The sequence below is a fragment of the Aethalodelphis obliquidens genome, unplaced genomic scaffold (genome assembly GCF_003676395.1).
Source record: "Aethalodelphis obliquidens isolate GAN/ISIS:26980383/991018 unplaced genomic scaffold, ASM367639v1 scaffold62, whole genome shotgun sequence".
Classification (NCBI taxonomy): Eukaryota; Metazoa; Chordata; class Mammalia; order Artiodactyla; family Delphinidae; genus Aethalodelphis; species Aethalodelphis obliquidens.
This window is the reverse complement of record NW_020838006.1, coordinates 4821785-4833184: the sequence shown is the minus strand read 5'-3', so window position 1 is coordinate 4833184 and position 11400 is coordinate 4821785. Positions and strand designations below refer to the sequence as shown.

The window sequence follows — 11400 nt, the reverse complement described above, 5'->3', positions numbered from 1 at the left end:
TCTGTGCTGGAGCACGGCCGGCCCAGGGGTTCCCACCTTTCAGTGTTTGCCACTGATAACGAAGAGTGTGCGTTTTAAGATGTTAACATTATTTTGCACATAAAATCGACATCTGTGAACTCCTCGGAGCACCTGTGAGAGTTCACAGGCTGCAGTTCAGAAACCACTACAGTGGGGAAAAGATGGGACTGAGAAGGGGCCCAAAGGTCTGCGGTGTCTCCATGGCAACAGAAGTTAGCTATCCTTGCTAAGGAAGAGGCCTGGGAGGTGGTGGCACAGGGAGTGGGACAGCTCTGGGTCACCTGAGCATCCTGGCTGGAGACCCAGGCTAAGGGCCGAGCAGGTCACCATGTCTGGAAGAGAAGCCGCCAGGCCCACTGCAGCACAAGGGCTGTGTCAGGCCAGGGCCTCCGTCAAGAACACACTTGTGGGGCTTCCCTGGCGGCGCAGTGGTTGAGAATCCGCCTGCCAATGCAGGGGACACGGGTTCGAGCCCTGGCCTGGGAAGATCCCACATGCCGTGGAACAACTGGGCCCGTGAGCCACAACTACTGAGCCTGCGTATCTGGAGCCTGTGCTCCGCAACAAGAGAGGCCACGATAGTGAGAGGCCTGCGCACCGCGATGAAGAGTGGCCCCCGCTCGCCGCAACTAGAGAAAGCCCTCGCACAGAAACAAAGACCCAACACAGCCAAAAATAAATAAATAAATTTATTTTTTAAAAAAAAAAGAACACACTTGTTTCCTTCTCTGAGCCTCCTGCAGACACCAGGGCTACCCGCCTGTGGAGGAAACCAGCTGGCACAGGCTGGCTCTGGCCCCGCCCTGCCTGCTCCCCCAGAGGACCTGGACTCAAATCCCAGCTCTAGCCCTAACCTCACTTCCCCTCGGCTGTCTCCTTGGGTCACCCTACTCCACGGCCCGACCTTCAGGATAGATGTGCTTCCTAGAGGGGCCCTCAGAGAAAGAGGCAGTACTATGGCTGCACGCCACCTCCTGCAGAGAGAAGCACAGCTAAGCTGTTTTCCAGAGCCTCTCTGAGCAGCAGTCTTTCTTGTGGGTAGTGAGAAAACGCCTGTGCAGAGGCCTGCAGGACAAAGGGCACCAAGCCCACTGTCCAGCCCTCCTACCCAGGTCTCTGCTGGCCAGGAGCTGCCCGCTCGTGGGAGATGATGTGGGCAGACCCACTCTGGTCTCATCTCCCAGTGTCCCAAGTGCCCCAGGTGCCAACACCCTATCCCGGGCCTGCGGTGGCCACAACGAGCCAAGGCTGGCTCTTGGTCCTTGGGGCAGGTACCTGACTCCCATCCTCCCCCCATGGGTCCAGTCTTCCCTCCTCTCACACCTTGGCTTGGTCCTGCCCAGCCGTCTGCTCAGTGGGTCACCTCCCCGTGCTGGGACAGAGTTTGGCTTACGCCTGGGCACTCCCCCTGGGTGAGCAGCCCCAGAGAGCACCTGGTGTAGAGAAGACACACACGTCCTGCAGCCTGTATCCTTTAGACCTGCGACGCTTAGCTGTTAGAACACGGCGCTGGCCTCTGCTGGACTGTGGTGCCTGCTGTGGGGTGTGCGTAATTGGACCTCTGCCTTCCTCCATTTCCCAAGTAGCTTTGCAGCTACTTAGGTGCCTTACACAGAAGGTCCTGCATTGCTTTAAAAAAAGAAAAAATTGTGGTAAAATATACGTAACATAAAAGTTAACCGTTTTAACAATTTTTAGTCATACAGCGCAGTGGCGTTAATTACATTTAGATTATTGTGCAGCCATCACCACCGTCCATCTCCAGAATGCTTTGTTTTTTTTTTTGGCTTCTCGGCATGTGGGATCTTAGTTCCCCGACCAGGGATCAAACCTGTATCCCCTGCAGTGGAAGCACAGAGTCCTAACCACTGGACCACCATGGAAGTCCCAACCAGAATGTTTTCATCTTCCCAAATGGAAACTGTACGCATTAAACATTCACACCAGGGCCCCCTCCCTCCAGACCCTGGCAACCAACCACCATTTTACTTCCTGTCTCTCTGAATTCTGCCTACGGTATGCACCTCGTGTAACTAAAATCATACAGTATTTGTCCTTTTGTGTCTGGCTTATTCATCCATGGGGTAGCATGTGTCAGAACTGCCCTCTTTTTAAAGGCTGCCTGTGTTGCTTTTGAGTCTTGTGTAAACAGTACTGGCTTCCACCCTTTATATCAATTTACTTTGAAAATACACAAGGACTTCCCTAGTGGCGCAGTGGTTAAGAATCCGCGTGCCAATGCAGGGGACACAGGTTCGACCCCTGGTCCGGGAAGATCCCACATGCCGCGGAGCAATTAAGCCTGTGCGCCACAACTACCGAAGCCCGCGCGCCTAGAGCCAGTGCTCCGCAACAAGAGAAGCCACCGCAACGAGAAGCCCGCGCACCGCATGGAAGAGTAGCCCCTGCTCTCCGCAACTAGAGGAAGCCCGCGCCCAGCAACGAAGACCCAACGCAGCCAAAATTAAATAATTTATAAAAAAAGAAAGAAAATACTCAAATCTTGAGAGGCCAGGACCATCTGCACCCTCTGCTCCTCTTACCTCCAGTGGGCCTCCAGGTAGCGCTCACTTCACAGCCTTCTTCTAACTTAATAAGAAATCCTTCTGCAATTAGCCAAGTCAACATTTTATTTAAAAACACATAAACACGTACACAATGGTAACAACAGGAAGGGAGCCAAGATCTCCTATTTGGGGACAGGCTGACAGCATGGTGTTCCCGTAAGCCTCACTTTAAGAAAGAGGGTACCTTCAAGACCAGATTTCCAAGCGAGATAAATTAGGAGGTGGCTGTGTTTTCACAAGACGCCCCTTGGAGGTCTGGGGAGAGGGGAAGGGTTCGGCAGAGTATTCAAACACCACCCCTTCACCTTAACGGGGGGAGGGGGGCATCAGTCCCTGAGGCTGTTCTAAAGCAGGAGGGAGAGATCAGATTTCCCTGGAGGCTGCTTTTCTTTCCCGGAAGGGGAGGAATATTCTCTGAGGAAGTGAAGAAGGCTGGCGAGAGAGGCTGGACCCGCTCAGGAGCCGGAGGAAGGGCCCGTCCCGCACCCACCGGCCCAGGGACCCAAACCCCGGTCTCTCCTGCGGCCGCCGGCTCAAGCCCCTCCATCAGCGTGGGTCACACGTCCTGCAGCGCCTCCTACAGGGCTGGCGGGCTGTTAGGGCATCAGACGGCGGCATCTGGGGAAGGAAGCGGCAGAGTTGGGAGAGCTCGCCCCACGGCTGCGCATGCGCTGCCTCCCCCCCCACCCCCACCCCCGTCCGCACCACTTCCCGTGGGAACGATGATTCCTCTCCCTGCTCCTCTCCACCCCAGGCCTCTTCCTCAGAGGTACTGTAACTTCTTCAGCTGTTTGTTTTGGCTCTTCCTCCGTAATTTTACCTAGTAATATGTATACTTACAGATTACTTTTAGACATTACCTATTAACTTTTTCGCATTCTTTTTTCATCATTCAATTTTTCTTAAACAGCTTCACAGACATATAATTCATATACCATACAGTTCACCCATTTAAAGTGTTCAATTCCGCCGTTTGCCCTATATTCACAGAATTGTGCAGCTACCCCAATTTTAGAACATTCTCATCACTTCCAAAAGAAGCACCACAGGCATGCGCAGTCACCCCTGTATACCCTCCCGCCAGCCCTAAGCAACCACTACCCTACTCTCTGTCTCTGTGGATTTGTCTATTTTGGACATTTTTCCTAAATGGAATCCTACAATATGCGGTCTTTGGTGACTGGCTCCTTTCACCTAGCCTTCTGTTAGCTTTTTGCCAGTGGGACCATTAAGATTGAAGCGCTGCTGTTGGCAACCTCTCTGCTGGGCGAGGTAAGGTGCTTCGATATTTTAAATGTATTTTTAAAAAACAAAGAAAAAGAAGAAAGGAAGTGCTGGATCAAAGAAAGAAGTAAATTAACTGAAATAGCTGGTTTGATTTTCAGCAGTTCTATTTCTAGAAATTTATTCTAAAGATAAAATATATTAAGTGTGTGTATAGGCATATATTTACAAGGATATTCATTACAGCACTGTTTAGTAGGAAAGAATTTAAAAAAAAAATAAAAAAACAAGCATAATGCCCCCAAATAGGAGACAAGTAAACTACGGCACTGACATGCAATGGAGCCAGTGCAACACCGTGGAGCCACGAAGGATGCCAGAGAAGGACACCTAATGATGTGGGGAAAGTGCCTGACAGGAGGCTAGGTAGGAGCAGAAGAGAAGGTTACAAAATAATACATGAACTCTGATCCTTTAATAAATGCACAGGTGTTGGGACTTCCCTGGCGGTCCAGTGGTTAAGACTCCGTGCTTCCACTGCAGGGAGCATGGTTTCGCTCCCTGGTCGGGGAACTAAGATCCTGCCAGCCGCACGGGGCAGCCAAACAAACAAAACAAGCACATCTCTCCCTATATATATATACTCAGAGAGGAAATGCAGGAGGGAGAGACACCCAGCAGGTGCTATTTCTGGGTACTGTGATAATGGTTTTTATTTTTTTAAATTTCTTTTTCTTATTTCGATTTTCTAAATGTACTACATTTTATTTTTGTCATTAGGAAACTCATTTAAAGAAAACGCTTGTCCATCAGAGACGTAGACGTCAGGGTGCCCCTGGGCGCTGTGGAGACGAGACGGAGCAGAGGGTCCTCTGCAGCAGGGTGGTCCCCTACTGCCGACCTCCAGAGCCTGTGTCCTCCCGTGCCTGAGCAGAGGGAACCTTCTTGGTCATCTGTTTTCAGACCAGAACTCACCTGTTGACTGGGTCACGCACGAGATCTTGTAGGACAGCCACACACTCGCCAGGCAGAGGAAGGTGGCCAGGAAGCCGAAGATCTGCATGGGAGAAAGGGGGCAGCGGGCGCCCAGGCCAAGGGCAGTCACTCGGGCAGTCACCCTTCATCACCCTGCTCATCCCTGGGCCTGTTTCCTACACCAGCTGTGGCTGGGAGGGAGCTCAGGGACTCAAGTGACCCGGCCACCTGTCCTCGCTCAGGTGTGGAGGTGACGCCCGGGCCCTGGCCGGGCCCACAGCTGGGACACAGTCAGGCCTCTGGTCGCCACCCCTCGCCTCTTCTCTAGGCAGCTACCTGCCCACGCTCGGATTTATGTTTACAACCGAGCTGGGGCCAAGCCACCGGACTTTAATTATCCTGGGCTAATAAGACAGAAAAAGGAGGAACGGTACATTTTAATTTGGGTTTTTAACACATTAACGTTCAAATGGATTTTCTTGGGTGTGGTAGCATCATCTGCACTTCATCCAGAAAGGCTTTCTGTCTGGCTGGCTTTACAGCTGTGTTGGAGCCAGAAGCTGAGACCCCAATACCTAGTCTTAGGTTTGCATGTATTTAAGTAACATTAGGCTGAAATAAGTTCAGGCAGCGCTCCTTTCCTTTCTGTGCTCAGCTGTGAGCACCTAGCCCAGAGCAGCCGCCTCATTTGTCATAAGGAAAGGGCCTCACGGTGGCTCATTAAATGATGGAGCAAGAAGCAGACAGGGACTCAGGTGTCTCTGCCTGGAACTTGGAAGCCTGCAGCCTCTCCTGACTTGTCAACAACACTGGCAGCTGCAGCAGCTAACACTGACTGAGCACTTACTTCGTACCAGGCAGTGTTCTAAGCCCTTTAAAGGAACCCGCACAGCTCTGCCAGGTGGGCACGGCTGTTACCTCTCCCCCCCTCATTTTTCAGCTCAAGAAACCAGGGACAGGAGGTCAACTCTTCAGCCCAGGAATGTGGAGCCAGCAAGGGCCAGACCAGAGATCTGAGCCCAGAGTCCACCTCTGCTTGCCTGTTGCCCAGGTGTCCTCGGGCCCTCCAAGTGCACGGCTGGGAGCTCCCTGAGGTCCAGCCCAGGAGCAGCCAGACCAAGCGCGGGATCATCCAACCTAGCTGCTGGTTTCCACACATGGCTGCCCGTCACCCCACCCCCGACCCCGTCCACTGCCGTGCCTCCTTTTGTACCAATTGTCTGCACCACATAATCAGCCTGTTAGAGCCTGTCCTGGCCTCTCATTGTCTGTTCCGCACAATTAGCACATTATACACCATCCCAGTCTCCAACTGTCCACACTGCATAACTGAACAGTTTATTATCAGGCTACACAATGCTCCTCTGAATGACAGTGCCTTGTGTGCTCATTGTTTCATGTGCCCTGGCCTCCTAAGCTAGATCACCACTTTCTCATCAGCAGGGACCATGTCTTTTCATTTCTCCTGGCCCCTCGCCCAGCCCATGCTTGGTCCTAGGCACAGAGATCGTTTACGACAAATGGGGTTTACTGGGATTCCAGGGCTAACATTGTCATGTGCCACCTCAATGAGGAAACCCAGTGGGAATCTCCCCGCGTGGTCCTGAAACACAGCGGGCGCCAAGCTCTTCTGTCCCCCCCTCCGCCAGCCTGCCTGCAGCTGGGCAGGGGGCAACCATTCCTCTTCTTGGAAACTGCCTGGGGAGGGGGGGAAGGTGCTTAGGGGGCAAGAGTGCTCAGGGGTTTGGCTGCCCCTCCGCGGTGACCTTCTGCCCCATGCAGACTCCACCCCTCCGTGGAATTCCAGGCACTCACCCACTCTTGGCCCAAAGTCCAGAGAATTTTGGTACCGTGCGGAAGTGAGTGACTACCACACAGAGAGCTTTTCTTAAAACTCATTTGAAAAGTGAGGCAAATCAGTTCTGGCCTACAGACTTCCAAACTGTAAACAATTAGCTAAATCAGAAATCAGATGACAGCAATCTATAGATCTTTTTACAATAATGTATATACACATATGTGTATCTGTGTGATAAATATATATAGCTCCCATAGCACTATGTTTTGTCCATTTCCATGCTACTTCTATTCATGTTAGCAGATGGGTCAATTTTCACCTATGAAAGGTATAGGAGTGTTATTTCCTGGCCTGAATACTGTTAAAAGTCAGGAAGGGCAAAGCTAGGACTCACGGCAGATTATCACTAGCTGATCACAAAAATGTTCCCCTGGGCTGGAAAAAGGCCTCAGAACCTTTCCCTGAACGGGGCTGAGACAGCCATGAGCAAATGACCAGCGTGAACATGAGAATTAAAACCTACTTGCCCGTGATTTAAGGAGTGGCTGTAAGAGAAAGAGGCCTGGGCCGCTGGGGCCATTTGAGTTCGTAACAGCCCTGCCCATCCACCTTCTGACACCCTCCACCGTGGGCCCAAGTTTAAGGCTATTTGGAGACCACTGCTGGTGGATCAAGGTCCGGACTGATTCTGAGAAAGAAAGGCCCCAGAGAACAACCCCTTTGCTGCCCTGAGAGGAAGAAAATGAGCATTCGGAACAGGAATTCACTCCTGCCGCTTCCCGGAGAATGTCCTCACCGCTCCAGCCACCAGTCGGCTCTGGTTGTAACTCTTGGAAGCTGCCACGATGGACGCGATTAGGAGAAGCAGGGTACCGATTAAATAGTGCAGGAGTTCCTGGGGGCAAAAACAAAGCAGAGCAGTGGGTAGGGAGCTCCATTCCTGGTTCTCAGAGGCACCTGGGCGTTAGGAGAGATGAATGGAGGGGAGGGAGTGACACTTCCCCTTCTCCCTGTAACACCCTGACAGGAGCAGCGAAGCTCACTGGCAACGAGAAAGGAAGGCCAGCCAGGATGAGGCCACACAAGAGAGAAAAGACGCCAGGCAGGCAGGAAGAGAGGCGACAAAGAGAAAGGATGCTTCTCGGGTGAGGAGAGATGTCGCCTAAGGACCACTCCACTCCTGAGGTCAATCTGTCCATGGTACCTTGACCTCCGGCCAAAGCTACTAACAAGCAAATGAGCTGCTTCTAACTCCAAGGATGGAGAGTTTAAATGAAGCTCCAGCTCTGAGAAGCAAAGCCTCTTAAAAAGATGTGTGCCTTTCTTCTGCTTCAGAGAAAGTTCTGGGCTAGCAATGTGCTGGTTTTGGTGGCTGCCTGGAGGGTCTCCCCATTCCGTGAACAAAAGTCCTCCCAGTTTTGTCCTCATTCTGTCTTCCCTCTTCTTTTCTGTTGGAAGTGTGCCCTCAGGCCAGACTGCTGAGGGGTCTGCAGGAAGGGCTGACGCTGCCTTTGCTTCCCTTGGGTCCACAGGGGCATCCATTTCTGCCCCATTCACTCTCCATGATAAAATGGGGTCTTTGCAGGTCCTGGATGAGGCGAGGCCTCTATCATTCGACAACAAAGGAATGCTTCGCCTCATCCTTTCCCCTCCCCACGAACGCCAGATCAGAGGAGAACTGGGGCTTAGGGCCACTGACAGTGGGGTGCGCCCCCGAGAGAAATTTATAGCTGTCAAGGCTTATATTAAAAATGAAGAAAGGTTTCAAATTAATAACCTAACCTTTACCTTAAGACACTGGAAAAAAGGAAAGCAAACTAAACCTAAAGCAAGAAGAAAGAAGGAAATAAAGATTGGAGCAGAAATGAATGATACAGAGAACGGAAGAAAAATAGAGGAAATGAATGAAATCAATAGCTGGTTCGTTGAAAAGGTCAACAGAATAGAGAAACCTTTAGCTAGACTGATCAAGAAAAAAAAAGAAAACATTCAAATGACCAGAATCAGAAATGAAAGACAGACGGGAATCCCCTGGTGATCCAGTGGTTAGGACTCAGTGCTTTCACTGCTGGGGCCTGGGTTCAATCCCTGATCTCAAAACTAAGGTCCCACAAGCAAAGAGGTGTGGCCACAAATAAATAAATAAATAAATAAAAGCGGGGACATCACTACTGGTGTTAGAGATAAAAAGGATTTTAAAAGAATATTATGATCAATCATATGCCAATAAGTTAGATAACTTAGATGAAATGGAGATATTCCTAGAAAGACATGCTACTGAAAATGACTCAAGTAGGAATAATCTGAGTAAAATTTATAATAAGTAGAATTTGAATTAATAATAAAAACACTACCCACAAGAAAAGCTCAGGACCAGGTGGCTTCACTGCAGAATTCTACCAAACATTTAGAGAAGAATCAATTCCAACTCTTCCCAAACTCTTCTAAAGAACACAAGAGGAGGGAACACTTCCCAGATCATTCTATGAGGGCAATATTACCCTAGTAACAAAACCAAAGACATCACAGGAAAACTAAAGACCAATAATATATCTTATGAATACAAACGCAAAAATCCTAGCAAACCAAATCCAGCTACACATAAACTGAATTATACACCACAGCCAATCAGAATTTGTCCCGGGAATGCAAAGTTAGTTACACATGTGAATATCAATGTAATATGCCATATTAACAGAATTCTGGGGGGAAAACCTACATGACTATCTCAATAGACAAAGAAAAAGCATTTGACAGATTCTAACACCCTTTCATGATGGAAACAACAAAGTAGGACTAGAAGGTAAGTTTTTCTATTTGATAAACCTCCTACAAAACCCCCACCTAACATCATATTTAATGATAAAAGATGAGTGCTTTCCTCCTAAAATCAGGAACAAGATAATGATATCTGCTCTTGCCACTTTAATGCAACATTCAACTAATTTCTTGCAATGAGCCAAGAAAATGAAGCAAAAAGCATCTAGATTGGAAAGGAATGTAAAACTGTCTCCATTCACAGATGGTATGCTCTTATAGATAGATTTGAAAATCCTAAGGAATCCACTAACAATCTATTAGATCTAATAAATGATTTCAACAAGATTGAGGCTACAAGATCAATATACAGAAATCAATTGTATTTCTATCCACTTGCAATGAACATTCCAAAAATGAAATTAATAATTACAGTTGAAATAGTATAAAAAGGATAAGATACTTAGGAACACACTAAACAAAAATAGTATAAAACTCATACTCTGAAAACTACAAAACATTGTTGAAAGAATTTTTCTTTTTTTTTTTTTTTGCGGTACGCGGGCCTCTCACTGTTGCGGCCTCTCCCGTTGCGGAGCACAGGCTCCGGACGCGCAGGCTCAGCGGCCATGGCTCACGGGCCCAGCCGCTCCGCGGCATGTGGGATCTTCCCGGACCGGGGCACGAACTCGCTTCCCCTGCATCGGCAGGCGGACTCTCAACCACTGCGCCACCAGGGAAGCCCAAGAAATTTTAAAAGATCTAAACAAATGGGAAAACCTCCCATGTTCATGGATCATGACTTAATATTGTTAAAATGGTAATACTCTCCAAACTTATCTGCCGATTCAATGCAATTCGTATTAGAATCCCAGGTGACTTCTTTGTAGAAACTGAAAAGCTGATTCTAAAGTTCACATGGAATGGCAAAAATCCAAAACAATCCTGAAAAAAGAGGACAAATGGGAAGACTCACACTTCCTAATTTCAAAACTTACTGCAAATCCATAGTGATCAAGGTAGTATAATAAGATCAGTGCAACAGAGTTGAGAGTCCAGGAATAAATCCATGCGTTTATGGCCAACTAATTTTCAACAAGCTGCCAAGACCACTCAACGGGAGAAAGAACAGCCTTCCCAACAGATAACTGGGACAACAGGATATTCACATGCAAAAGAATGAAGCTGAATCCTTGCTTCATACTATACGCAAAAATTAACTCAAAATGGATCCAACACCTAAATGTAAGAGCTAAAAGTATGGAAGGCTTAAAAGAAAACACAGAGGTGAATCTTCATGATCTTGAATTGGCAATGGCTTTTTAGATATTATACCAAAACCATAAACAACAAAAGAAAAATATAAATTAGATTTCATCAAAATAAAAAACTTGTCCTTTAACAGATACTATCAAGAAAGTAAAGACAAAAAGAAAAGAAAAAGAAAAAATTATGGGAGAAAATATCTGATAAAGGACATTTAACTAGAATATACAAAGAACTCTTACAACTCAATAATAAAAAGACAACTTAATCAAAAAATTGGCAAAGGATCTGAAAAGACATTTCTCTAAAGAAAATATACAAATGGCCGAAAAGATGACTAACACCGTTAGTCATCAGAGAAATGCAAATCAAAACCACAAGCTGTAACTTCACACTCACTGGAATAAAATCTCAAAGTCAGAAATAACAAGTGTTGACAAGGATGTGGAAAAATTCGAACCTTTATACACCACTGCTAGGAATGTAATGTGGTACATCCACTTTGGAAAACAGTCTGGCAGTTCCTCAAACAATTAAACATAGTCACCATGTGACCCAGCAATTCTACTCTTAGGTATATTCCCAAGCAAAATGAAAATATGTCCACACACAAAATTTGTACACAAAATGTTCATAGCAACATGATTCATAATTGACAAAAGGTGGAAATTCATAATTGCCACATGTCCATCAATGATGAATGAATAAACAAAATGTGGTATATCCTTTCCATGGAATATTAGCTATAAAAAGAAATGAAGTACTGATATATGCTACAACATAGATCAACCA

At 47.7% G+C, this 11400-nt stretch overlaps 1 protein-coding gene and 1 long non-coding RNA gene across 3 annotated transcripts in view; both read right to left on the bottom strand.

The window, feature by feature from the left end:
* Nucleotides 1-689: 689 nt before the first annotated feature.
* LOC113610338 (uncharacterized) lies at nucleotides 690-1793 on the bottom strand. The gene is made up of 2 exons (XR_003429049.1): nucleotides 1746-1793; nucleotides 690-1650 (listed from the first exon to the last, which is right to left on the bottom strand). It is a non-coding gene; the product is annotated as an uncharacterized LOC113610338 (long non-coding RNA).
* Nucleotides 1794-2628: 835 nt separating this feature from the next.
* Nucleotides 2629-11400, bottom strand: part of CMTM7 (CKLF like MARVEL transmembrane domain containing 7) — a 42296-nt gene continuing 33524 nt past the window's right edge. Inside the window, exons 3-6 of one of the 2 annotated variants that reach the window (XM_027088382.1) lie at nucleotides 7382-7480; nucleotides 4788-4869; nucleotides 3294-3408; nucleotides 2629-3206 (exon numbers count right to left, since the gene is read on the bottom strand). In XM_027088382.1, coding sequence (XP_026944183.1) covers nucleotide 3206; nucleotides 3294-3408; nucleotides 4788-4869; nucleotides 7382-7480 — 297 coding nt within the window. In that variant the 3' untranslated portion in view covers nucleotides 2629-3205. The remainder of the gene's footprint in view (nucleotides 3207-3293; nucleotides 3409-4787; nucleotides 4870-7381; nucleotides 7481-11400) is intronic. The other variant, XM_027088381.1, reaches the window with a different exon arrangement.